The 26,925-nt window shown below is 45.2% G+C and overlaps 1 protein-coding gene across 2 annotated transcripts in view; it reads right to left on the bottom strand.

Moving 5' to 3' along the window:
- Positions 1-1,540: 1,540 nt before the first annotated feature.
- CA10 (carbonic anhydrase 10) overlaps positions 1,541-26,925 on the bottom strand; it is a 491,421-nt gene continuing 466,036 nt past the window's right edge. For both annotated transcript variants that reach the window (XM_045044828.1, XM_003996677.6), the window contains exons 6-10: positions 26,695-26,790; positions 22,097-22,169; positions 7,476-7,630; positions 5,397-5,571; positions 1,541-2,831 (exon numbers count right to left, since the gene is read on the bottom strand). In XM_045044828.1, the coding sequence (XP_044900763.1) occupies positions 2,809-2,831; positions 5,397-5,571; positions 7,476-7,630; positions 22,097-22,169; positions 26,695-26,790 (522 nt within the window). In that variant the 3' untranslated portion in view covers positions 1,541-2,808. The remainder of the gene's footprint in view (positions 2,832-5,396; positions 5,572-7,475; positions 7,631-22,096; positions 22,170-26,694; positions 26,791-26,925) is intronic.

Genomic DNA, 26,925 nt, shown 5'->3' with positions numbered 1-26,925 from the left:
GATAAATCTTTTTTTGTTTCTTCATGGCTTTACAGGTCAACTCTCACGGGCTTTTTGATATTTTTAAAATTTTTCTATTTTTTTTCCCTTAGAGTGGTACAAATCTAGCTAATCTTTATCATTTCCACATGGTTTGAGGGCAAAGTGCCTCTATTTCCATTTTGTAGTTTGGGCGACCGGGTGAGTGGGGAGAAGGCACATTTGGGACGGGGCCCAGGAGCTGGGAGACCGGTGAGTTCACTCCATTTCCGGTTCTGTGTGGCCAGAGTGAAATTCTGCCTGTGCCCAGGGACCCCAGGGTGTCAGGCCTGGGTTTTCTTCTGCTTTCCTTGGACTGAGAACTGAATGAGAGCAGAGTTAGGGAATGACAGTGGAGAGGCCATGGGAGATGGCCATGGCCATGTTCTTTCTAGATAAGGACAGTGTCCCAGGAAGGGGAGTTGATTTGTATCACAGAGGATGCTAGTAATGGAACAGAGTCTAGAAGCCCTGGCCCATCTTCTTCCTCACTGGTGCTCCTTCTGTGCCCTGACACACGTCAAGCATTTATCTATATGCGGTCTGCTGGGTACCTAGTACTCTCGTTTGATATTAATTGATGGCTTTTTTTGTGACTGGTGCTGACCCCTCCTTGTAAAGGGAGGTATGGTATGGTCCAGAGAAACCCTGACAGGGGAGCCACACACGGGGCCTCTAGGCACCATGTATAGAACTGTCACTGGTATTGGGCTAGCTGTTTAAAGGAGCTGTGTTGCATTTAAGCCTCCCACCTCACAGAGGCGGTTACTAGCATCCCCAACATACAGATCAGAGAAGTAAAGCAACTTGCCTAGGATCACACAGCAGGCAGACAAGTGACAGAGTGAAGGTCTGAAGCCAAGTTTGGTTGATTTACCAATATTCCCCAACCACTATATGAACCGTTGCCTGACCTTGCTGGCTAGGGAAGGTTCCGACTCAGAGAGAAAGCAGCAAGCTGCCACCTGCCTACCCTAAACCTTTGCAGATTTGCTGTTCTGGAAAAATACAATTGCTTGGAAACAGGCTCACATGTCATCACGCCTAAGGCCACCATCTAACTAACATTGGTGTAAAAAGTGAAAAAAATTCAATTAAGTGTATTATTTCAAGTATGAACCATCTGGCTGTTCTTATTTTTATTTGTTTGTTTATTTTTGTTGTTAATATGGCTAATGCGTCACTTGGCTGAAGCTTCCCATGTGCTTGCGAAGTTTCCCATTCACACAGCCCCTTCATGCCTGTGCCTTCCCTCCTTCAGGAGACCGTGACAGAAAGGAGAGACGCGAGTTATTTTTAATTTCGCCACTGAAGGAACATCCAGATCTTCCCTTCCAGCAGCTAAGCTTATATGTTTTCTCAACAGGGTATTAATTACCCGGCTCTGGGAATGGCCAGCCAGGCTGCTCTGAGGCTCTGTTGCCCTGCCAGCCACAGCGCAATTGCTCACGGACACAGCAGGATGCAGAGGCTTCAGCAGGGAGCATCCTCCTGCTCAATAAAGGCAGACATGGGTACCGGGTAACTTGTTAAACACATTTATTGATTTCTTGACAGTAACCAAACACAGTGAGTGACCATTATAAACAAGGAAAGAAAGGCATTCGTTTGTATTTTGTGAGATCCGGCTGCACCTGGAGAGAAAAGACACCCCCTTCCCAGGAATTTACAAGGCAAAGTGCATTCCTTCAAGGGAACATCACAGGGGGGATGGCAGTTTTGAAACGCAAGAAATCTGTCGCCTGCTATCTCAGGCTGAAGCTCACCTTGTATGAATGATCGAGCCATGGAGTGGAATTAAAGTTATACTTGCTTAGCAAATGCATTCCTGATTGCCACAAACTCAGTAAAAACTGGCTGCAAACGAACGGAACAGGTAGATGAAGGAATAAGTGAAATCAAAGAATGCAGTTGCATGGAGCCGAGGCTTCGCCTGTAAGGAAGGAGAACAGACTAAAGCCAGAAAAATGAAATGAACTCGTTAAACACATTTATTGAGCTGTTAACAATAACCAAACACAATGTATGACCTTTGGAAAACAAGAAACAGTGAATGGATCGATTCTGATCTTGGCAAATCCTACTACAGATATGTGACAAAGAGGGGAAATAATTCCATTTCTTTATAGTCTGCAGTGATATATATACAATGTGTATCTCTTCAATGTCTGTCCTTTTCTTTTTAAATTTTTGAGTAAACAGAAGAATCATAATCTAGAAATAAGTGTCCTTGGCCAACTTTGTCCTGGTTCACCTGTCACCAGCACCCTCAGAGGATCCTAGGACACCACCCGAGATCACTTGATGCCAAGAACAAAGTCCACTTGATGCTGTCGGAGCTGTGTTTCCTCCTCTCTCTCTTTTGGAAGAATTTTGTATGTACAAAGGCTGAAAAGTCTCACTGGGTAGATTTATTAGTTCAGGAAAACAGTATCAAAATTGTAATCAGGTTAACTGGTTATTTTCTTCTAAGACCTCTTATGAATGAGCCTGTTTTTTTTTCTGAAACTTGACTTCCCATCTTGGAGGCCATGTAGTGTGCCTGTGTGTGGATACGTTTGCGTGTGTCCATGTGTGTGTGTGAGTGCTTGTGTGTGTGTGTTGGTGGGTGTGTATAAGAGATGTGTTCCTCTGGCATGGTGTTGCAGACACTTTTCATGAAGAAAGGGCCAATCCAAAGAGTGGATGAGGCTTGAGGGAGGGAAGGAGAGAGAAGAAAGAAGGGGTATCTAGGTTACATCAATTCACAGTTGTAGCATTTCTTCTTGAGATTCTTCTTGGCCTCGTTCCTTACTTGAGGAGCCATTCATTTACTGGAAAGGAAGAAAAAAACACAGACACACACAGTACAAAACAAGGCATAGTTGAATTAATGTGAATGAAGTTGGGGGGGTGGTTACTCCAAAGGGGAAGGGACAGTTCTGGGAATTGCATGTATGTATCCCAACTACCTCATCCACTTCCTCATAAACCTCTAGGCCTGAGCTGTCCAATATGTTTGTTACCACTCACACGTGGCTAACATTAATTAAAATTAATTAAAATGAAATAAAACTAAAAATTTAGTGTGCATCATCGTACTAGCCATGCTTCAAATGTTTGACAGCCACGTGTGGCTAGTCGCGACCATACTGAACAATGTAGATATAGAACATTTCCATAGTCACAGAAAGCTCTAGTGGATGGCAGTGCTCTAGACCAGGAGTGGGCAAATGACAGCCCATGGGCCAAATACAGCCTGTGATCTGTTTTTGAAAATAAAGTTTTATTGGAACATGGCCACACCCATTAATTTACATAATGTCTATGGCTGCTTTCACACTACAACATAAGAGTGTAGCAGAGACCATATGACTCAAAAGCCCAAAGTATTTAACAGCTGGCCCTTTACAGAAAAAGTTTGTGATCCCTGCTCCAGACTGTAAGCTCTGCATGGGTCATGTCTGTCCTCCTCACCACTGTATTCCCATCACCTAGCTAAGTATGTGCCTGGCACCTAGGAGGTGCACAACAACTAGGTGTTGAATAAAGGGAAGGTTCAATGAATGAGTTGAGTATTTTTCTGGTAGTTCTGGCTAGAAGGGAACAGCAAATTGTAGTTTGGACACTCTGCATATATCTGACAGAGAAAAAAGAGGGAAATGTGGCGGAAGCAGGAGAGCTCAAGTGGGGGACCTCGGGGCAGCAGTGGTAGCTGCTTCTAAAAGCTGCCTGATAACATCCGTAGCCCCCATATTTGGGCAGCACGTTATTGCTACAAAGGGCTTCCCCACCCAGGCTCTCATTTGCTCCTCACAAGTCATGAAGTAGATGGTATAGGGACTGTCATGAAAAAAGCCAGGCCCTGGGGGCAATGACTGTTGGGTTTACATGGCTTGGTAGTGACAGAACCAGGCCTGGAGCTCAGGTGTGTGGATTCCCTGCTGAAGGCATCTGCATGACTTTCTTCTGTCTCCATCCTCCTTTCCACGTTGAGGGTTTACCACAACGGCTGGCAGTTACTGAGCATGCATAAGGGAAGAGAGGGAGCTGGATATGGACAACAGGGTTATAGGAGGCATGAGTCATCTCAAATGTTCTCTTTAGTTGGGATAATAGTCACTTCTAGAAACACAGCACTGGAAAACGATGTGCTCACACCTAGTTCCTCACTGGATCCCATTGGCCTGGCATCCAGAACATTTGCTTCCTTTTGGGAGAAAGGGGAGTGGAGACTACCGTGCACACAGCTAAAAACTTGAAGGCTTCTAGCTGTCCTGTTCTAACAAATAACACTGGAAAATCAGCCTCGCTGGGCCCTTGGTAAAATGGCAATAAAAATGTTGTCTTATGGCTTAGCGAAATCAGTCAGAGAAAGACAAACACCATATGATGTCACTCATATGTGGAATTTAAGAAACAAAACAAACAAGCAAAGGGAAAAAGAGAGGGGGGCGCAAACCAGGAAACAGACTCTTAACTACAGAGAGCAAACTGATGGTTACCAGAGCGGCGGGGGGGGGGGGGGGGGGGGGGAGGGGTAAGTGAGGGGTAAGTGGGGGGATGGGTGAAATAGGTGACGGGGATTAAGGAGTGCACTTGTTGTGATGAGCACAGGGTGACGTATGGAAGTGTTGAATCACTATACCATATACCAGAAACTAATATCACACTATAGGTTAACTAACTGGAATTTAAGCAAAAACTGAAAGAAATAGAAAAAGGAGAAAAACCTCCCTGGTTCCCATAAGTTTAAAGTGATATGGTGCTATAGATTCTAGAAGCTTGAGATAAGGTCTGCAATTTTGGGAAATGTCCTTAGTGTAATGACTTGTAACTATTTATATAAAAAATGTATATAACCCTACACCAAATGTTCCTTCATGAGAGCACTCTCTTCTTTGTGAAGATTGTATATACCTGGCAGCTGTCCTAACTTGGGCTCCGAAAAAACTTTCTTCCTTCCTTCCTTCTTTCCTTTTTTTTTTTTTTTAATGCTGTCTTGCTTGAACCAGAAGGGATTTGAAGGTTTGAGCATTCCCCCCACCCTCGGCGCCCTGCCTCACCTCTCTATCTCTATCTTTCCTTTCTCTTTCTTTCTTTTTCTTTCCCTATCTATCTCTATCCCTATCCCTAACTCTATTGCTATCTCTAATATCTCTCTCTATCTCTACCTCTTTCTCTCTCTCTCTCTCTCTCTCTCTCTCTAATCTCTATCTCTAATGATATATAGGTTTTACCAACAGGAAAACACGATACAAATGGAAGGTGGTGGTCTCATCGTCATTTGTAATCATGGTTCTTATATTGGGAGCCAACATCAGGCCTTTAAGAGCCAGCCTAAACAAGATGGCTGAGCTCTGGCTGGGGTCGACTGCCCTCGGAGCCACTGCACCCACCTCTATACTGAAGCTTCTGGGCTCGGTTGTTTGGACAGTCCTTCCCCTGTAAACTGAAGTTGATGTTGGTGCGGATGCAGCGGTTATTGAGCGGCTGCACAGGCCTGAAGTTGTCACTCATGCTCAGAAAGATCTGAGATGGCTGATTCTGGCTGAGCAGGCGTAAGGAATGCATCTGTGGAGAGAGACACAGCTGAGTCCGACCCATTCTCCTAAATGCACTAGGGAAAAAGGAGGACCGCGTAGACCGTGGCCACGCCTGGTGGCCTGCGTAGACCGTGGCCTGGTGGTACTGGCTGCCTGGGAGAGGGCGTGTGAGCCCTGCAGAGACCCTTGTTTCATGGATTCAGTTGTGCTGCAGGCCCACTGATGCCTCCGTGCATGGAGTGAGCCTTGCTTCTATCTGACTAGGTCATACATGGCTCTGAACAAGTCCTTTTGCTCTCTCTTATCCTCAAATACACTCTCTGTCAAAGGAGGAAATCTATCTAGTTGTTCTCCAGTGTCCTTTTTTTTCTCTGACACCTCATGGTTTGATAACTTTCACTAATTCAGGGAATCATTCCCCCACATGGGTATTAGCCAAACGGTAGTGATTGGTCCCAGGGTCGGAGCTACATTACGCTGGATCAATCTGGTTCATTTTCTGTGACTATCAGGACCAGGTGGCTGGACTAAAGCATTTTCCACCATGTTCCACCCCAGGACTGTGAAGCAAAGGAAGAGTCTCCAACAGAAAAGAAGAGCAAAGCATATGTGCAACAAGGAGTAGAGAAGAACAGGGAGGATGGACTTCTTGTGAATTCCTGACATCAATTTCTGATCTCAACTTCCATGAGATGCCCCCATATCTCTTGAATACATCCTTTTCCCTAAGTTTAAGTCATCTGGAGGGGGTGCCTTGTCACCTAAAGAATCCCAATCACTACAGACAGGATCAGAGCCTTCAAATGGTTCAGACTGTTGGCTTGTGAGAACATATTCTGTCAAGGAAGACTGGATAAGGAGATTGGATTCCACTTCCTTTGCTCATCTGTCTTCCTTTTGAGTTTTTATAGACGCTCACCATCAGAGAAGTCCAAACTCGAACAGATGTAATTTATCCCCCCTCGTTATAAAGAGGAGGAGTATTCCCTTCACATAAGTGGGGGTGACAGCTTTAGGAGCACACAGTTGAGCCATTAGCAAAGCTGGCACCACGTGGCCACTGGTTCTCATGCAGTTCAGAGGAATGCTAGTCCGGTGAGGTGCTCTAAAAAAATCCCACATTCAAATAGGTTCGTGAAATGCTAAACATCCCGTGCCTTCCCTTGGAGAAGGACCCATGTATTATCAATTTAAAGGCCCTGAGAAGTTTCCCAATAAGAAAGTCTATTTAACTTTTTTTTTTTTAATCCAGCTTTTTCAAACATATTTCGACATACCCATTTTGCTCACTTGCTGTCTGAACATCACAGCTGTCACACTTTGGGAACCCTGCTCTCTTTTCTCATTCAGACAGGTGGGATGGTTCTATCTATAATTAGTTCACGCTAAGCCTTTTCAGAGGCTGGTTCTTCAAACACAGGTGTGGTGGTTTCAATTGTGTACCCCCAGAATTCATAAATTGAAGTCCTAACCCCAGCACCTCAGAATGTGACTTTATTTGGAAATGGGGTCATTACAGATGTAATTAGCTAAGGTCATAACGTGGGCCCTGATTCATTATGACTGGTGGCCTTCTAGAAAAGGGGATTTGGACAGAGACACAGAGGAAGAACGCCATGTAAAGATGAAGGCAGAGCGGGCAATGCTTCTACAAGCCAAGGAGCACCAGAGATTGCCAGCAACCCACCTGAAGGACAGGTGCGGAACAGTTTCTTCCTTACATCCCTTGGAATGGATCAACCCTGCTGACACCTTGATCTTGGATTTACAGCTTCCAGAGCTGTGAGGCAGTACATTTCTGTTGTGTAAGCCACCAAGTCTATGATGCTTCACTGAAGCAGTCCTAGCAAACTGATAGAACAGGCGCTCCACAAACCCAGTTGGTCTTTATACCGTCTTCCCCATGAGCTAAAAGACCCCGGAAAAGCTCACCTGCATCCTGGTTATGTACACAGGTTTGTTCATTATTATCCAACTTGCTGTCTCATAGCAGGGTGGGATAGTCATCGACCCATCATAAGTAATGAAACTAGAGGTCTCTGGATATAGTTCCTCTATATTAAGTCCCTGTAGTAAATATGCATCATCTAGAGAAGAAAATAAGAAAGATTTGAGTTAGGTTTCTTGAGAAAGTGTGATATTGCTGATAATTGTTTTTTTTTCTTTTTCTTTTCAGATTCCAGAAGACCGTATCTGCTAGGACAGGCTATAGTAATGAACAGCCTCCTGCCCCCACCCCCCCCAATCTCAGTTATTTTTAAATTTTTTAATGTTTTATTTATTTTCAAGACAGAGACAGAGCATGAGCAGGGGAGGGGCAGAGAGAGAGGGAGACACAGAATCTGAAGCAGGCTCCAGGCTCTGAGCTATCAGCACAGAGTCTGACGCAGGGCTCAAACCTACGAATGGTGAGATCATGACCCGAGCCAAAGTTGGACACTCAACTGACTGAGCCACCCAGGCTCCCCATGAATCTCAGCTATTTTAAACAACAAAGGTTTATTTCTTGCTTGTGTACATGTTCACCCTAGGTTGGCTGGGAGCTGCCTCCATGTCACTGCTGTTCACACTCAGGGACTCGGGCCGATAGAGCAGCTGACATCTAAGACCTTTGTGAGTAGCAATGATAGAAAGCAAGCATGATGAAGCATATGTTGTCTCTTAAAACTTCCATCCTAGAAGGGACACATGTCACTTCTGCTCACACTTTGGCAGCCCAAGAAGTAACATGGTCAAGGTTGACATCGGGGATTCAAAGAAGCACATTTCTCCAGCAGGATGGGGGCAATGAATACTGGCGAACAGAAATGTGGTCACTACAAGGACACAGGAAAGAACCAAGTCCGTGGTGATGGCCCCTGAGACCTAGACCCATAGCATTATAGTCATAATGAAATATACAATTAAAGGCTTCAGGACCTATTGAAACATCGCCTGGTCACCATTCTTATTTGTCTACATTGCTCAATTAAAAGGACGTTAAGAAAACACTTTTAGAAAGAAAAGCAAATCAGGCCAGATCCTACCATGAGATTCAACAGTTAAGTTCAACAATGGATTTCATTTTTGTGGATCTCCTATCGGGCCCCTGTACATAGCCTTTTCTCTTTTTACACATTTTTGAGGTAGTCACACTCATATGTATTTTAGTATTAAATATGCTTTTTTGGTTATAAAAGTGACATAAGTGTATATCAGACTATATGGAAAAAAGAAGACAAGAGGATAATAAGCACCTTGATCAACTAACAACAATTGCCATTTTGGTTTGTTTCATTCTGATTTTTATTTATTTTTTTTATTTTTTATTTTTTTTTTCAACGTTTATTTAATTTTGGGACAGAGAGAGACAGAGCATGAACGGGGGAGGGGCAGAGAGAGAGGGAGACACAGAATCAGAAACAGGCTCCAGGCTCTGAGCCATCAGCACAGAGCCTGACGCGGGGCTCGAACTCACGGACCACGAGATCGTGACCTGGCTGAAGTCGGACGCTTAACCAACTGCGCAACCCAGGCGCCCCTCATTCTGATTTTTAAATTCAACACACTGGTTGTACTTTGTAAACACTGAATGTACTGAAGTTTTCAAATATCCACAAATTCCAATGAGCCTCTCTCACTCCTATCCTCTATGATCCCTCCCCTTCTTTCCGTGCACTCTTACTCTCTTCTCCTGGCTTCCAAAACGCCATGCTTGGTATTCCTATTTTTTTGTTTTGGTCATTCCTTCTCAGGTTCTGTTGCTGGCTCCTGATTTTCCACCTGCTTCTCTCTGTGTTGACATTTATTGGGGGACATGTCCAAGGCTTCTTCCCCCCCTCACTCTACAGTGAGAAGACCATTTACATTCATGGCTTCCACTGCCCTCTCTATCCTGGTGATTCCAGATCTAAGTGTCCAGGGGTCTTGCATTCCCAGTTTATCATAAGTGTCCACCACTGTGGCCAGTCCAGGAGGCCCAGAGAATGCACGACAGGAACCCAGTGCCTGGCAGGTGGAGGGATGAGCCTGGTTCCTCCAGTCCTCCTAGATCCTCTCATCCACGTTTCTAATGCTCAGTGGAAAAGGACTAACTCTTCAATAGTCGAAATCATCTCTCAGGTTTAGTACTGTGCACATATAATGCTAAAAAAAGGACTTTCATATACAGCTGGAAACTCACAGTGACCTGTAAAACTGGTCAGGCGGATAATAACTCCTCATTGACAAGAAGCTTAAGATCAGAGAGGCACAGTAACATGCCTAAGGTCACAGAGCTTGCTGGTGACTTCAGAGTGCGAACTGGAAGCCAGCTCTCCTGACTTCCAGACCAAAGTCATTCATTCACTCAACAAATGTTCACTAAGCACCTCTTTGTGCCAGGCATAGGGTTAAGGTCTGGGGATAGAGCAGTCAACAAGATAGATGCAATGTCCACCCTCATTTTATTGAGGAGACGGACAAAACAAATGGCAAAATAAATACATGTGAGCTCTTCTATCAGGTGGTGGTGAGCGCACCTTGGTCAGGCCTGTTCCTACCTTCTGATCCTGAGAGCATCAAGGATGCTAATCCATTTTCCTGGGCAGAGGCCCCCTACCTTCTGCATCTCCAGAAACTGCTCACTCAAGTTTCTCTGATAAGAAAGAGTCATCTCTGCCAAGGGAACTTGAACTTCAGTGCTCCTTCCCTCGTCAACTGAATTAAGAACAAATCAACTGATTTGAACAAATCAACTGGTTTGAAATGATGTAAATAAAACCACCGTTTCCCTCCTCCTTCCCCAACTGCTCTGACTACCCTGACGGGGGGAATTGAACATCTCTAGAGCTTTGTCCACCAAATGACCATAAGACAGACAGAGAGGTCAAGCTGGATTTGGAGACCGACCCTAGAAGAAAGGACACTCTTTCAATTTCCATTTAAATGTATGTACCTTCCTATCCAAACATGAAGGAATCAGGACAAGCCCAGGAGAGGTGCAATGATTGGAGTATGGCTGGACTGGGTCTGTACCCTGCCCTGTATGGTCAGATGCTTCTCTAATAAAGCCATAGTGTCCAGAGCACATGTCAATGTGATGGTCCTTGAGAGTCAGATCAGGCATCAACACAGTAAGCTTCTGTTGAATATCCATTATTTGGCTCTCACTGTTTCTTAAGCCCCTAATGTATGTCAAGCACTAAGCTAAGTGTAGGTGAGCAGGATGTAATTAAGTGAATGTAGCAAGGAGCCACAGAGACAGTGACATATATCTGTACTGTGTCCACTGAGAGGTTGTCAGTTCTGCCTAGGGGTGGGACTCGGGAGAGGATTAATGGAGGAGCTGACCCGAACTGCATTTTGAATGACAGGAGGTAATCAGTGTGGCTGCCAGTGGGGTGAGTGTCAAGGGCACTGTAGGGAAAGAACTGAGGATGGAGAGAGAGAGACTCCCCTTGGAAGAGGGCTGGAGTGCTGGTCAGGTGCAGAGGGAGGGAGGGGTGTTGTGCAAGATGAAGTTGGCCGCTGGCACAGGCCACACCCGGGAGGTCCTTCTCTGCACTATTGGGAGTTTGGGCTTCATCCTGTAGGCAATGTGGAGGCACTGAAGGGTTTACAGCAGGGGAGTGGCAAGATCAGATCTGCACTTAATGATGCTTGCTCTGATGGCGGTTAGGCCTGAAGATTAACATACTGAATGAGAGAAGGAAGCATTCGGCACATCTTTATTAAAGGTCAATGCGATTTGTTTAACCAAGCTTGCATGCAGAGCATATTGGGTACTCTAGCGTGCTGCTATTATTGTATTTTATTTTATTTGGGGCGGTGGAGAGGAGGGAATGAAGGAGGCAGCAGAATGAGTAGCACTGCAGGCATGGCTGGAAATAAGAAAAAGAACATTTATGTTTCTCTGAAACTGTCACCAGCCTCTGTGTTGCGTCCATGTTGGAGGAAAGTGTCGGTGTGTGTGGGTGGTGGTGGGGGGGCAGGCTAGGAGCAAGACGCCCTGTTAGTGAATTTAACCCACACAGTAGGGTAACAGTGTGCTTCCAAAACACTGGCATGCCCATATCCCAACTCCACCTGCTGGGGTCCTGCCAGGAGGTTCCTCTTCGCCCACATCCCTGAGAGATGCAACACTCTGTGAGAGAACTCAGTCAGCTTGTGGGTGCTTCCACTCTCCCCTGCTCCCCCTTTGCTGCTTTCTTTCCACGAATCTTGCTAATATTCATTCTTCATCTTTTGACCTTTTTGAAATTAAGATTTTATTTTCAAGTAAGCCCAAACCCAACGTGGGGCTTGAACTCAAAACCCCAAGATCAGAGTCACACGCTCTACTGTCTGAGCCCTCCAGGTGCTCCACCTTTTGCCCCCTTTTTATTTCCTCACACCACAGAAGTTGGGAAGACTGAGTGTGAAGAGTGTGAGGACTGGACTCAGACCTGTCTTGGGGAGTGCTGACATCACTGCTCACCTTCTGTGTGGCCGTGGATGTGCAGGTAACCACTCCAGCCCCAGTTTTCACACCTGTAGTAAGCAGATGGTTGGGGTAACCAATGGACAGAATGTGTGTGTCCCCCCCCCAAATTCGTATCTTGAAGTCCTAGCCTCTAATGTGACAGTATTAGGAGGCAGGGCTTTGGGGAGATAATTAGATCATGAGGATGGGGCCCTCACGAATGGGATCAGCACCCTTATTAAAGGGACTCCAGAGAACGCTCTCACCCCTTCGTCCATGTGAAGACGCAACAAAATTTCTGCAACCCAAGACAGGGTCCTCGCCAGAATCCAACCATGCTGGCTGGCATCTTGATCTTGGAATTCCAGCCTCTGGAGCTGTCAGAAGTAAATCTGTTTGTAAGCCACAGCCCAGACTCACGGAGACCGAGTACTTGCCTCAGAGTTGTTTGAAGAATAAGATCACGCTTTTTGAGTACAGATGGTCTCTAACTTTGGATGGGTCAATTTACGATTCTTCAGCTTTATAATGGTGTGAAAGTAATACTCATCCAGTAGAAACCATACTTCGAGGGGCGCCTGGGTGGCGCAGTCGGTTAAGCGTCCGACTTCAGCCAGGTCACGATCTCGCGGTCCGTGAGTTCGAGCCCCGCATCGGGCTCTGGACTGATGGCTCAGAGCCTGGAGCCTGTTTCAGATTCTGTGTCTCCCTCTCTCTCTGCCCCTCCCCCATTCATGCTCTGTCTCTCTCTGTCCCAAAAATAAATAAAAAACGTTGAAACCATACTTCGAATTGTCCATTTGGATCTTTTCCCAGGCCAGCGATATACGGTATGATCCTCTCCCATGATGCTGGGCAGCGAGCTGAAGCTCCCAGTCAGCCTCTTGATCACGAGGTTATGTAAACAACCATTCTGTACCCAGAATGGTAACCTCCGACCATTCTGTACCCAGATACAACCGTTTATATTCCGTTCTCCACTTTCAGTGCAGTATTCAATAGATTACGTGGGATAATCAACACTTCATTATAAAATAGGCTTTGTGTCAGATGATTTTGCCCAACTGTGGGCTAATGTGAGTATTCTGGACATGTTTAAGGTCAGTGAGGCTAAGTGATGATGGTGGGTAGGTGGGGTGTATTAGCGGCATTTAAAAAAAATTTTTTTAATGTTTATTTATTTTTGACAGAGATAGAGAGAGACAGAGCATGAATGGGGGAGGGGCAGAGAGAGAGAGAGGGAGACACAGAATCTGAAGCAGTCTCCAGGCTCTGAGCCATTAGCACAGAGCGCGATTCGGGGCTGGAGCTCACAAACTGTGAGATCATGACCTGAGCTGAAGTCAGCCACTTAACTGACTGAGCCACCCAGGCGTCCCAATATTTATTTATTTTTGAGAGAGAGAGAGAGAGAGAGAGAGAGAGAGAGAGAGAGGGAGAGAGAGAGAGAGAGAATGAGTGGGGGAGGGGCAGAGAGAGAGAGAGGGAGACACAGAATCTGAAGCAGACTCCAGGCTGCGAGCTGTCAGCACAGAGCCTGATGCGGGGCTTGAACTCATGGACTGAGTGATCATGATCTGAGCTGAAGTCGGACACTCAACCGACTGAGACACCCAGGTGCCCCTAGCGGCATTTTTGACTTGGGATATTTTCAACTTATGATGGGTTTACTGAACACAGTCCCACCGTAAGTTGAGGAAGATTTGTACTTGGCACATGCTGTACTGGGTAGCATTGATGGCACTCCCGCTTCCTCACCCAGGAAGACTACTTCCCCGGGATAACCACGCTTGACCTCCCTGAGGTCTCCTGACTCTCCCCAGCTGGGTTAGTGGTTCATTTTCCACCATATTTGCTGACTCTGCTTGCCAAGAATAACTTACTATTTAAACGTCCCCACTACCCTGTGAGCCTTTGGAGAAGGGCTTCTGTCTTTTACCTCTGAATCCCCAGGCCTCAGCATGAGGTCCACCACATAGTGGGTGCTCAACCAACACTGATGGGATGAATCAGCAAAAACGTTTTCTGCCCAGCAGCTCCACCTGGTAATGGTGCTGGGCAGAAACTAAAGGAAGAAGAGGAAATATCATTTGTCAGATGATGGAGAAAAATCTCTGAGGCTCCAGTTCGTACCATTAGCTTAAATACATACTGCTCACTATTACTCCCATATATATCACACCCCAAGATATCAGAGTGAGAGACCGGTGCCAGTCTTCAGCTGGCATTACCGTGTTTCTACACCAAACATGTCTATACCCTGTATTTACACTGCTGAAATTGGCATGCATTTAACATGTAATGTTTGTCCTCATGAATTCTCACTCTGCCTCAGGCTGCCTTTAAGTCAGGGTTCCATCTTTCAGGGACTAGAGTTTGAGAACCCCAGGCCACATTTTTATAGCTTCTTTTTTCCCCAAGGAGACTTGCTTGGTGTATTTGGTGGGATAAACATAAACAAGTTTACCCAAACAAATTTACCCTCAGTAGCTCAAACTTTTGTAATGTCTAATGTGTCGGCTATATCTTTATAGTACCGGAAGACCCCTTGGATACTCAATAGGTATAGAATAGTTACATGCGGTTTATAGCCCGATTTTATTCTTTCAAATGACTGGAGAAGTCAACAGCTGTGCTTTTTAATTTTATGACATGCCCTTGCTGAATCTGTGATTCATCTTCTACTGAGTTCTTGGTCATGGATACAATCCTTAAGCTGACTTTTTCTTACTTATTTTTATAAGTAAAACATACGATGATGACACACCCAGGACTGCATAGTGGGGGAATCGTTCCCTTCATCTGAGCTCCAACAGCAGCCTCTATTAAATGTGTCGTGTTTACTTATGTGGATCACTGAGAGATTTAACATCACCCAGTCCCTGCTTATGAAGTTCCCATTCAAAGAGAATGATGCCAATGAGAAAAAGGCATGGTGGTTCCAGGGATCGATCCTGGGCTTGCTTCCGATCAATAAGGAACTATTTGGCAATTTTCTCATATGGAATGACATTTCCTCTCATAATCTGTGGCAAATCCAAGTGAAATGAAAAAAGGCAATTACTAAAGAATAAAGTCATATGATTTTTTGTTTTATACAAACAATCAGTGAAAAACAGGGCCTCTAAGAATTGGATTCATGGAGGTAAGCCCCTCCTTTTCTGTGCCTCGCTTCCCTGAGTTACTGCTTAGATTGCAACATGGCAAGCAGTGTGCTGCATTTCTCATTCTGTGACAACATCTCCAAAGCCATTCTTTTGAAATGAAAGTACAAGTTCAATTAAGCATAGAGAGAGGCACCAGGAGCAATATGCTTAAACTCCCTGGTGATATTTCATCACATTTACCACTGCGTCCCTCTGAGGAGCGGGTGCCTGGAACACTTCCCAAGGAGCTGAGAGGTATAAGGCAGTCACGAGTTGGTCTCTCCTTTCCTATGCATTCATCTTTTAGCCGGGGTCAGGGTAGGGGACCAAAGCAAAGTTGTAAGCAGGAAAGACTGAAAACAGTGTTTTAAGGGGCTCGTATTGTGCGTAAAATCACCATGTTTAAAATCTCTCCTCTAAATGCCTTTGGTTGTGTGTCTTTATTTCCTTGGAGGAAATATATTAGGACAACAGCCAGAACTGTTAAAGTTTGGAATCTGTGATCTTTTGGATTCATAATGGGCTGAAGTTCAGTACTGTATTTACAATCTATGAAATGAATTGACTATGTGAGAGAGAATGAAGCTATCCAAATGATACTCTGTCCTAGGACATCGGAAGAAAGCCTTCATTTATACGTAATGTTCTAATAACTACTCCCTGTTCTCAATTTAAGAAGGCTCTTTGCACTCCATTAGTTTACTGGTTTCACCCTTGAAAATATCATAAAATCGCTTTTAAAAAAATAACGCCAGCTTGATGAAGTCAGGTGGATACTAAAATGATAAGAATGTTACCTTTTATGTAATTTGGGATGCTAATTAATTAACACAAGAAAAATGGAGGGATATTGGCATTCTTACACGATACTACATTAAAAAATTAAAATACTTCACGTAAATTACTGATATCTCCTCCAGAAAATCCATTCAGAAAATCCATTTTTCAATGTCATGATTCCGGTCTTGACCCTCAATCTATCGAAGGGGAATTTCACTTTAATAAAATGGATTTTCTTTAGAAGACCTTCTAAATTCAGCCTGAAATTAATTCAGGCTGGTCTTTTCCATTGTTGGCCTGGGTTCGTGAGAGTGTTTTCTAAGATTTGCTCAGACATATGAAATCTAAGCTTCCAAGGAAAGTAGAACGTCACTAGGCCATTACTACCCACTGCGTGGCTTCATATACAGGAGCTGTCCTTTGCTTAAAGTAAGCCGTATTGTGTGCCCAGCACTGTATTCACTGTGAATATAGTTTTTATTTGGCTTCATAGTGATCTTTCTCCCACTCGTCCTTTGGACAATTTAGGAACACACAAAATAATACAGCTAGCTTACACCAGTCATTGTCTAGGCAACAGACTACCTTGCTTAATCCTCACCCAACCCTCTCAATATCAGTCGGACTATCCTCCTTTTACTGACGAGGAAATCGTAATTTCAGAGATGCTACGAAAACTGCCTGAAGTCGCACAGCCAAGGAAGTGGTAGAGACAGGAGCCCAGGTCTGCTCAGTTCTCTCTCTCTTCACGAGAGCATGTTCCTTTCTCTAAGTATGGTGGTTTCACCACCATGGTATCTGGCTTCCAAAATTTCTAGTCCTTTTGGTAAGATTCTCCTTCTGGTTGTCTTTTACCTATTCCCTGGCATTGATTTTCTTAACTGGCTCAATAGAATGACTTTGCACAATTCCTTTTTTCTGAGTCCTCTAATCTGTGACCAACTCAAGCAAATAGTTGCCATTTTGTGGTCATTGCACCCTGTGCTTCCATGCTTGCTCCCACTCACCTGCACCTCTTTAGCTAGTTGATGAGACAGACACACAAGAGCCTCTTCCAGGGTGGGATTTAAAAGATATCTTTAGAAATGATTTGCAATCCTAAGTCATGGGGATTTGAGCTGCTCTTTCAAAAATGAGGACATGTCCCGCCTCTCTTCTCTATTTATTCTCACTCATGATTTCACCCAGGTTTAAATGCCATCTGGATCCCAATGACTTCCACATTTATATCTTCAGTTCTCTCTCCTGAAATCCAGACTCATATCTAACTGCCCACTCCACACCTCTTCTTGGATGCCCAATAGACATCTCAAGCTTAACACATTAGAAAATTCTGATTCCTTTCCCCACCCACGAATATGCTTCATCTCAGTCTTCCCCATCTCCACTGATGACAGTGTCCTCCCTTCAGTTGCTCAGGCTAAAAGCCTTACAGTCATCTTGGTCCCTCACTTTCCCTCATATCACAAATCTGATCTATCAAGAAATCTTGTGGTTCTTCCTTCAAAATATACCCAAGCATTTCTCACCACCCCATCCACATTGGCCTGGGATTACTATTGACATTGTCAAGTCACTTGGATTGTTGCAAATTATCTCCCAATGTTGACCTTTGCTCCTCTACTGTCTCCTTCCAATGAAGCGACCAGAGTGATCCTTATCAGCAGATGGTGTCACTGCTCAAAGTCTTAGACTGATTTCTCCTAACAATGGCCTCCAAGAGAAAGAATGATGGGGAAGATTGACCCCCATCTGGAAGAAATGTCTATGCCTTCTCTGGTTACTCTGTTTGCCAATGATGGCAGTGCTGCTGTGTCCTTCTGGATGACGCTGATTTCCATTGGTGGTCCCATGCCAAGGCATAGGCAAGAGTTGCAGAGAGCTTAGGATAGAATGAACCTGAACTTTCTTTCTTTTTTTAAATATGAAATTCATTGTCAGATTGATTTCCATACAACACCTAGTGCTCATCCCAACAGGTGCCCTCCTCAATGCCCATCACCTGAACTTTCAATGTGCCCACAAGTTCTGTGGCTAGTTTATGTCCCTTCCAAGTGGAAACAAATGCAAAATGCGAGGAGATGACTCTTGACATTGAACCAAAGTTAGAATTAAGAAAAAAACATGCTGATGAGTTTCATGCAATGTGAAAGGATCAGCCTTACAACTAGTTCTAAGACCTCAGAGGTAAGGTTTTTCTCTATCCCTAGAGAGGAAGCATGATGGGAAGATGAGGGCATAGAAAAGTTCTTAGGAGGACCTATGTTTGAATCCTTGCTCCTTCACTATGGAGGACCAGATTACTGTTCAGGGAATGTTCACTCCCTTCCCATCCCCACCTCCATGGGAGGATTCTGAGGTTGGGCTTGGCCATGTCTCTTTCTTTGGCCAGTTAAAACTGGATAGAAGTGACAGTGTGTGAGTTTCAAGCCTACACCATAAGTAACATCACACATTTCTGACCTCCACCATCAGAAGTACTTGCCATGGGTATCTTCCTGATCCCAGAGAAGTGACAGCCAAGCCACCCAAGCTGCAGCAGGAAATATCAATGCTGCTTGTTGAATGTTTGTTTGTTATGCAGAAGTTGCTGACATACACAATCACTTACTAGATGTATGTCCTTGTCAAATCGTTTCACTTCCTGGGCCTTGGTTTCCTCATATGTACACTGGGATAGCAAATCATACCCACTTTGAAGGTGGGTACTTTGGGAACACTAGGTAAGGTGTTGCATGAAAGCTATTAGCACAAGCCCAAAATGTTGAAGGTACTCAGTGTCGCTTCCCAACTCCTGATACTCAGCACATTGTGGAGTGCGTACCATGTCTAAGTGAGTGGGGCAAGTTGAAGTTATGCTGGGGTGTCATTTTGAGTAGCAGCAGAAGAATGGACTGGTTGGGAGAGTGGGTGTGGGTCGGGGTCATGTGTCCCTGGGGAGTGTGGTTGGGTGGCAGTGGGGGAAGGGGTTGATTTCTTTCAATCTTACTTAGAAGTACAGAAGCAGGGTAGCCTGATAGATGTCCCTGATCAGGTGGTGGTGTCTCCACTGGAACTCAGCGGCTGATGCTAGCACGTCTCCAGAGCCTCTGGGGAGGCTTCCAGGCTTGTGTTTCCCACCCACTGCCTGCTTCCTAGTAAATGATTCCTGCTTCAGAACATCCCCCACTTGCTACCAGGCCAACTTTCCACAGGCTGGCTGCGTCAGAGAGTTTAGCGGATGGAAGAGTGCTGGCGCTCTCCTGCTGAGCAAATCAATCCCTTTTGGCCACAGTGTCCTGCACATAGCGGCGTCGAGGTCATTCCCACTGGTAGGGCCATCATTATCCCTGTGGCGCCTGATAAAGGTGCTACTGGGAATGCCTCCATTATTGCCCAGAGTGTAAGAGCACAAATACCTGTGATTATGGGGCCAAAAGCAGTTACCTCTCCCCATGTGGGGTCTCTTTATCTTGCTTTCATTCCCTTTCTCTTCCCTTCGCCGTGACTGATAGATTATGAGGGACAGAAGGAGAAGGGGATGCTCCCACTCTCTTCCATTTGCATTTCTAGGGGTGAGGGCGTTTATGCAAATCAGTCTTCTGCAGAAACTCCTCAGCCTGGCATCAAGACCCTTCGATATCTGGACCCAAATGACCTCTCCTGTCACTCTCTCTGCCCCTGTTACTAACACTGCAGGGGCCACTCATTCCTCTATTAATTCAAGCCTAACCCATGTTTATTGTGGGCGCTGCAATGGACAGCTGATGAAGGCAGAGTTCCTTCCTCGGAACCCTTCACAGTCTTTGTAATGCTCTTCTTGCTTTGGATGTGGCCCTCTGTGCTTGGAATGTCCTCCCTCCTTCCCTCTTTTTCCTTTCTGCCATCCCCCCCTCCTTCCTTCCTTCCCTCCCTCTTCCTCTTTTTCCTCCCTTGCTTCCTTCCTTCCTCCCTCTTTTCTTCTCTCCCCTCCCCCCCCCTTTTCCACACCTCTCTTTCTCCAGCAAAGTTATTCATTGATTCAGTCCTTATTTTAAAGGCACCTGCTTTGTGCACCCTTGCCATGTATTCTGGGCAGTTTTTCCATGATCCCAAAGAGTTCTCTCCAGTTTTTTTTTTTTTTTTTTTGCATTATGTTTGTTACATAAATCTCTATAATGCACTACCGTATGTCTGTCTCCCGACCTAGAGTGAGGACCCTGTGGACAGAAAACACGTCCTGTTGATCTATCTTGTGGCCCCTAGGATCCACTCAGTAAATATTTGTGGAGTGAGTGAACAACTGAATGAAGGTCTTGGGTTTTCACATTGTGATCCACTTCAGCTATTGTCAAAGTCGTCCTTCTCAATCCCCACGGAGCTGATGGGGCGGCAGTCAGCAGGGATGCCTCATTCAAAACAGATGAAGCTGAAGTTTCCCTTACCCACAAAAGGGCCATCTGTCATTGGTCCCGACAAGATCTGTCCCCCTGGCTCTCCAGCCCCTTGTTTGCACAAGGATTGGTACCAGTTCCTGAGGAAGGCCACCTTTCTGTAGCTCAGACCCCCGTGGAGGGTTTCATTTTCGACAGCAGCCACATCACTTAATATTAATCAGACCTGTGCTGGGGGTGGGTTGGGGGAGGAAAGTCCCACTAATGAGTGACTCTGCAGCTGGCAATCTGTTAGATTATGTGTTGGGGCTTAATGTGTGATTTCATGGCTTTTCACGGTCTCTAAACTGCAAATTCAAGATTATTTGAAAACATTTTATTTAATTTTCATGCTTTTTTAATCAAAAAAAGTTAAAAGACTAATAATATTTTATGGGCAGTTATAAAATGTGCTCTTTGCACACAAAATAGAAACGCGTTCCTTAGATGAGTAACTTGAGTGTATACTGAGAGAGGACTCCATAGGGGCTCTGGTGAGGAAGGGCGGGTAGGTTTTGGAGATAACTCATTCTTCCAGGTGATGTCCATCTAGGGGGACTGTGATTCTCCAAGTTCATTCGTCACCCCCACTGCCCCACACCCCAACCTTTTCACATGGAAGTGACTTGGCAGTGAGCACTTGTGGGGAGGGCTGGTGTCTGGCCATTTTTATACTTCGGGAGACTTGCCTGGTGTCTGTCATGGGCAGGTGTGTGGAAAATGTTTTCTGAATGTGTGAATAAATGAATGAGGGAAGGGTTCTCCATACTCTCCTTCCAGCAGTCCACGGAGACCCGAAAGCATTCACTCTGTCTTTCCCCCATCACCACTGGAAGCAGAAACAGCAGACAGAGCTGAGCTCCTGGCTTGGCGAAAGGGTGCTCCGCAAGGATGTGGGTATAAGAATGTTTGCATTTTGCTTTTTACTTCGGTGAAGTCATGATCTACCGATTGCTTAATTCAAAATCCCAGACCCAGAAGGACCCTAGAAACCTGAAGTTGAACTTCTTCACTTTATAGATGAAGAAACAGAGTTAACATGAAGAGGCTCCTTGCTTAAGGACAAAGTCAGGACCTGAATCCCACTTTTCTGCTCCTTCCTAATTAATTTAAAAAATAGTTTTTCCTGTCCTACTTCTTTCATCTCGCGGTGTGAGGTATAACTTTTCCTAGACCCTGCAACTTCTGGGATTGCTCTGGGAGACACAATAGTTCCCTTTTCCTTCTTCCCCTTTCAACTTTGCAATGTTCTTTCTTTTCTGCTTAAGGATCCTGGGGAGAAAACATTCTAGAAACCTGAAGGCATGGAAATGGACAGAGTCCTCTAGAGCAGGAGATCACGCATAGCAATGAAGAAAGATGCCACCCTGCCTTGGCCTGAAAAGGGACTCAGTGACAGACAGAGGGGGAGATGTGGTCCAGCTCTGGAAATGTTGAGGTTGGATCCAAACTACCTGGTGAATGCTTTTTCAATCACATAACTGGCAGAGCCCCAAATGTGGCCAGCTGACATGGTGGAGTTTGTGAGCTAGTGGAGTCCCCCAGCTCATTACCAATCCATGGGATAACGATGACCATCATCATAATAATCATTATCGCCTTAGACAGGCGTGGATGACAAAGACACCCCGGGGACGTCCTTTTGAAATGAGCTGCTTCTTAGCCAACCCTGACTCTCCAGAGTGACTTTCTAGAGAATTAAAGGATCATGAAGCTGAAAGAGGCCCTCTGAGATCATCAGTTCTGGCTTTCTGCCTTCAGACAGGACTAACCTTTATAGAATAGTTGCTGTATAGGAAATTGAACCAAACTTACTTTTATATGTTATTCTTGTGATAGTATCTCTGTTGAGCATTCGATTAAGAAATGGGTTTGATGAATCAGAAACCTAGGAGAGAAAAGAAAATATTAATGACTGGGCAGTACTATCCCAGGATGAACACTGCCTCCATGCATTCACTTATTCATTCATATTTACTGAGTGCCTACCATGTGCCAAACACCGTGGTGGCTGGAAATTCAGACATTAAATACACAGACTATGCTTTCAAGAAATCCCAGTCTAGAGAAAGAAGACAGGTGAGTAAATGAATGGTTATAATAGAATGTAAAGAGTGCTATGATAGAATCACAGGTGTGATGATATTAGAGGAAGTTCACTTACCTGGGGCATCTGGGGAGCTAAGGAATGAGATGAGTCTTGAAGGATGGGTGGAAGTTACAAGGTGCTTTGCTGGTAGAGTGTGCAAAAGGAGGGAAGGGTAAGGAAAAAAATTACATACAGAGAATATGTGCATACGGACATGAGGGAGTGAGAACTAGTTATACTTATGCAAGTACTTCCGGGGGAAAGATGAAAGGTGAGGCTAGAGAGGTAGGTAGGCAGGGGTTAGCTCATATCAGGCTTTGAATGTCATGTGAGGACATTTTAAGCTTTATTCTGTAGGGATGAGGAACCATCAAAGAGTTTTAAGTAGAGGGTAGGGAATGACATTTCAGGAAAGGGACAGTTAATCTAAGTAGACAGAGAGAAAGAGTACCCAGAAGAGAGGTATTAGGAGATGAAAAAAAAAACTCTCTAAGACTATAGAACCTTATATCACTGCTTATTATCACAAGAATAAAATATACCATAAGCCATGCCATTCAGTCAACCAATCATCCATCCACGCGTCCACCCATCCACCCACCCATCCATCCATCCATGCATCTATCCATGCGCCCATACATCCAATCGATATTTACCAAGTGCTTATTATAAGCCAAACATTGTACTAGATGTTCAGGGATCAGTTCTCATTTTGTACCCATGCCCTCAGGTCTCCAAATTCCTTCTTTGGGAGAACAAGGCAAGCTTCGAGGGTCTTAAGCCACAGGACCACCATTTGGAGACTGTGATGTGCCCTCAAATAGCTGTGCACACTGTTTTATTTACCACCTCCCTTCTACTCAGTCTTTTCCAAAGTATGAGGATCCATCTAGTCATTTCTCTCCTACTTCTCTCAGTTCTGCAATTTATGCCTCAGCTGCTAATTGGATGCTGTGACACATCAGCATTTTAGATTTGATTTATTCTGAGGGCGGGAAAAATTGTAGCAGATGATGATTATTATTATTAGATAAGCAACAGGTAATTTTTAGTTTGGAGAAAGCACAGACTGTTTATTTTCCCTCCATCTGTCTCACCTTTCCCACACAGTTTCCTGGGTGTGTTGTGGTGAGACAAACGCACACTGGTGGGGGGCTTGGTGAGTGACAATGCTCAATGGAGTTTTTCAAAGCCACCCCCAAATGGAGAGAAGTCCCAAAGCAAACACTGCTGCTCCTCAGAAGCTTTTGTGGCAAATTTAGCTTCTCCTTTGACATCCTGTTTGGCCATTTAAAACATAGCTTGAAGCCACCTGTTTGTGCCAATTCATATGAAAAGAGAGACAAAAAGATACTGCCATGGCAGGTAAGGAATCTGTTGTCCCCCTTAAGTGGGTGCCTTGGGCTCCTGGTACCCGGTGAGTCTGGACAGAGCTAACGTTGGGACTGGACCCTTTTGAAAAGCTGATTAAAAATAACTGAAAGATTTCCAAAGTGCACACAGATGATTTGTGGGCTCTAGTGTGTTCGCAGCGTGGGAGGGAGGATAAAGTATGTACTGGGTATAAGTGAGCTTAAGTGGGAAGTTAATGGTGTGTGATTGAGCAGTAATTACAGCCAAACCTCAGCTCCCTGTGGTCATGGGAAGGATGGGGGATTAGAAGGGGACAGAGATAAATAAAACCCCCAGATAAACAATTCCCTTATTTTAGCCAACAACTCCAACCTTTCAACGACTCAGCTTTCAGCAGGGTGCCGTCTCTAGGGATCTGCTTACCTAGAGGTGGGGGCCTCTCATTTTCTATGCCTGCCGACCAGGCAGGGAGCTGGGAAGAAGAGGCAGAAAAATCAGAAGGAGGGAAGGACCACCAGAGCCTGTGTGCCCTTAGTGCTAAGGGCTTAGGTTCATCTCATTTCTAGGCCCGTGCCGAGTACAGGACCCACCTGTGTCCCACACTCAATCAGTGTTTCGGGATGAGTAAATGACAAGTCTCAGCTTGGATAACTCACTGTGGAGCATCTGGGAGTTGATTATGTTGGACAAAGATAGAAATGCTGTGGCTTATTTTGTTTGAGGTCTGGCCAGAAAGTGTCAGCTTTGCTCAGGAAAAGACTGGAAGCATCCCTAGGGGCCAAACTGGACTGAGAAGGTGCAGGGGCTAGTCCTCACCTTTTCACTGACTGCAGGGGCAGAGGCGGAAGTTCCTCCAGCAACCCGCAGGGACGCAGCCAAGACCTGTGTCAGTATTCTTGGTGCACAGCGTGCTCCTGCCAGAGCTGGTGAAACACGCCCATAGTTTGCTGTTGAGGAGGCTGATTTCCTGGAGTATCAATCACCCTGTCAGCTGTAATGTGCCTGAGCTTCCAGGATGACATCTGCTGACTCAGGTGTTTTGAGCAAAGTGAGGCAGTCAAGGGCCAAGGCTGAAGCACCCACCAAAGGACAGGCATTGTTGGGCAGCCCAGGTTGGCTGACATGGAACCCTGGCATCGGGAAAGCCAATGAAGGAGGTGAGCTCCCAGGCATGCATGATGCAATACTGTGACACAGCAATGAGCATGGCCCAGGATGAACACACTAGCTGTTACCAATATCATGACTGAGGCTGGTTGAGGGATATGGGAATTGGCCTTGTGCTTGTGGGTAGCATAGGGATGTGGGGGAGATGTTTATGAATATCATGTTCTGTCTTCTTCATCTCAGTTGCTTTCTCCATGCTCTGTTGTGGAGGCATATAGTGTGAATAAGGTCATAGTATTAAGATCAAGGAAGACCTGGGCTCCATTCCTGGATGGGCTGTTAAGAGCTACATACACTTGGGTGGAAAGCCAAGATTCTCTGAGCCATTTTCCTCATCTGCAAGATAAGGACACTAATGCCTACCCCACAGACTCACTATTTGGGTTAAGTAATAAAATCTCTGTAAAATATACATCTCCACTGCCTGGAATTCAGGAATCTGTGTTCATTATAACAGGGTCTGTGACAGCACCAAGAGGTGTAGGGCAGGGACTGGCAGGATCCGTGTTAGGATCAATTTTCTTTGGGGCATCACATCAGGTACTCAGAAGGCATGGCAGCCTAAAAATATGCTTCCTTGGCCAACAGCCCCTTCCTATATTTGCCGATGACAAGCTACAGGAGTTTGGTGGCCAACATGTCACAAATGCCTCTGCCCAATGTACAGTTCTGCCCAGGCCACAAAAAAGGCCTGACAGGAACCAGGTGAGGGAGAGGAACTCAGGAGGTGGCATGGGCTCTGGAGAAGGATGACCAGATGGCACAAAGTGCCTATTGCAAAGGGTGATGCTTTTGGGGAGGGAATAGTGTGTATAGTGCCTGGGGTACCCCCATGCCTATTGTCCTAAGCAGTGATGATGTCACCACGAGAACTCTGTTAAAAACCCCCCAGTAGCAAATGCTGGATTTCTATTGATCATATCCACCAGATTCCAAGTTCCAACTGGGGCACCTCCTCTCACGATCTGGCCAAAACTTCCCAAGGGGCTGACACGGCAACTTCCAACTTTTGGAACTGTCACACATGCCTTTTTTTTTTTTTTTTTTTCTCTCTCTCTTCCTTTTTCCAATTGGAAAGACATTTCTTCTTTGTCCATTTTCTTTTAAATGTGCATACCTGCTTCACTCCATATCTGTCAAAATGCTCAAGGGGAGTATTTTTTTTTTAACAACTTAGAATTTTCACGGCTGGAGATCTGTCGTTGTCGTTGACTGTTAGGGAGGTGTAGAGTCTCCTAAGAATGTCATAAAGTCAGCCATGGTGATCTTTGCTTAATTTCTCCTGGGGATACTTACGAGGGAAAGGGGAGGATGGGAGGTGATGTTCAGAGCACCTTCAGGGAAGCTGGAGGGAGCTGCTCAGGGCAGTGCGGGAGGGGAGGGACATCCCACATTGCCCTTGCATCTCTGTTTCCAAGGGGCAACTGGTGGACAGGAGTGTGATCCTGTGGGCTGTCAGGGAGCCACCCCTCCCTTTCTGTTGCATCCTTTTGAATCTTTTGCATGATGTGGGACCTGAAGCCTGTCCCTGGATCTAGCACCCTTTTTCTTTCTGAGACAAAGGCTGCCTAAATCCTCAGGCCCCTGATGCTATGAAATGGAAGAACCATCATTTTGTTGCATCTTCATGAAAGAGACCTCTTTTTTCATAGATCCCATGGATATAAAAGTCACCACCCTGCAGCTTTTCCTGGGCATGGACATCACCCCTTTTGTTATTTCTAAGATCCAACAGAGACTAAGCTGGTATTCCGACCTGGGGTGGGAATGGCAAGAAAAGAACGAAAGAACGAAAGACACTTACTTTTATAAATATAGAAACTACCACCAATCCATTAGGGCTCTTTGCGGCTTCTGTGACATTTGTGTATAACTCATGGTTATAGTGGATGAGCTGCACCTGGCAGGAGGGAAAAACAGCAGTAAGAACAACAGTCTCACATGAAAAGGTGTAAGGCACAGCATAGCCACCCTACAGAAGGGTTCACCATAAGGTGTATTGTAGAACAATTGTAAAGGCAATCTTGTAATTGAA

Source organism: Felis catus, chromosome E1 (assembly GCF_018350175.1).
Source record: "Felis catus isolate Fca126 chromosome E1, F.catus_Fca126_mat1.0, whole genome shotgun sequence".
NCBI classification, from domain to species: Eukaryota; Metazoa; Chordata; class Mammalia; order Carnivora; family Felidae; genus Felis; species Felis catus.
The sequence above is the reverse complement of the archived record's forward strand: the minus strand, read 5'-3'. Positions and strand labels throughout refer to the sequence as shown.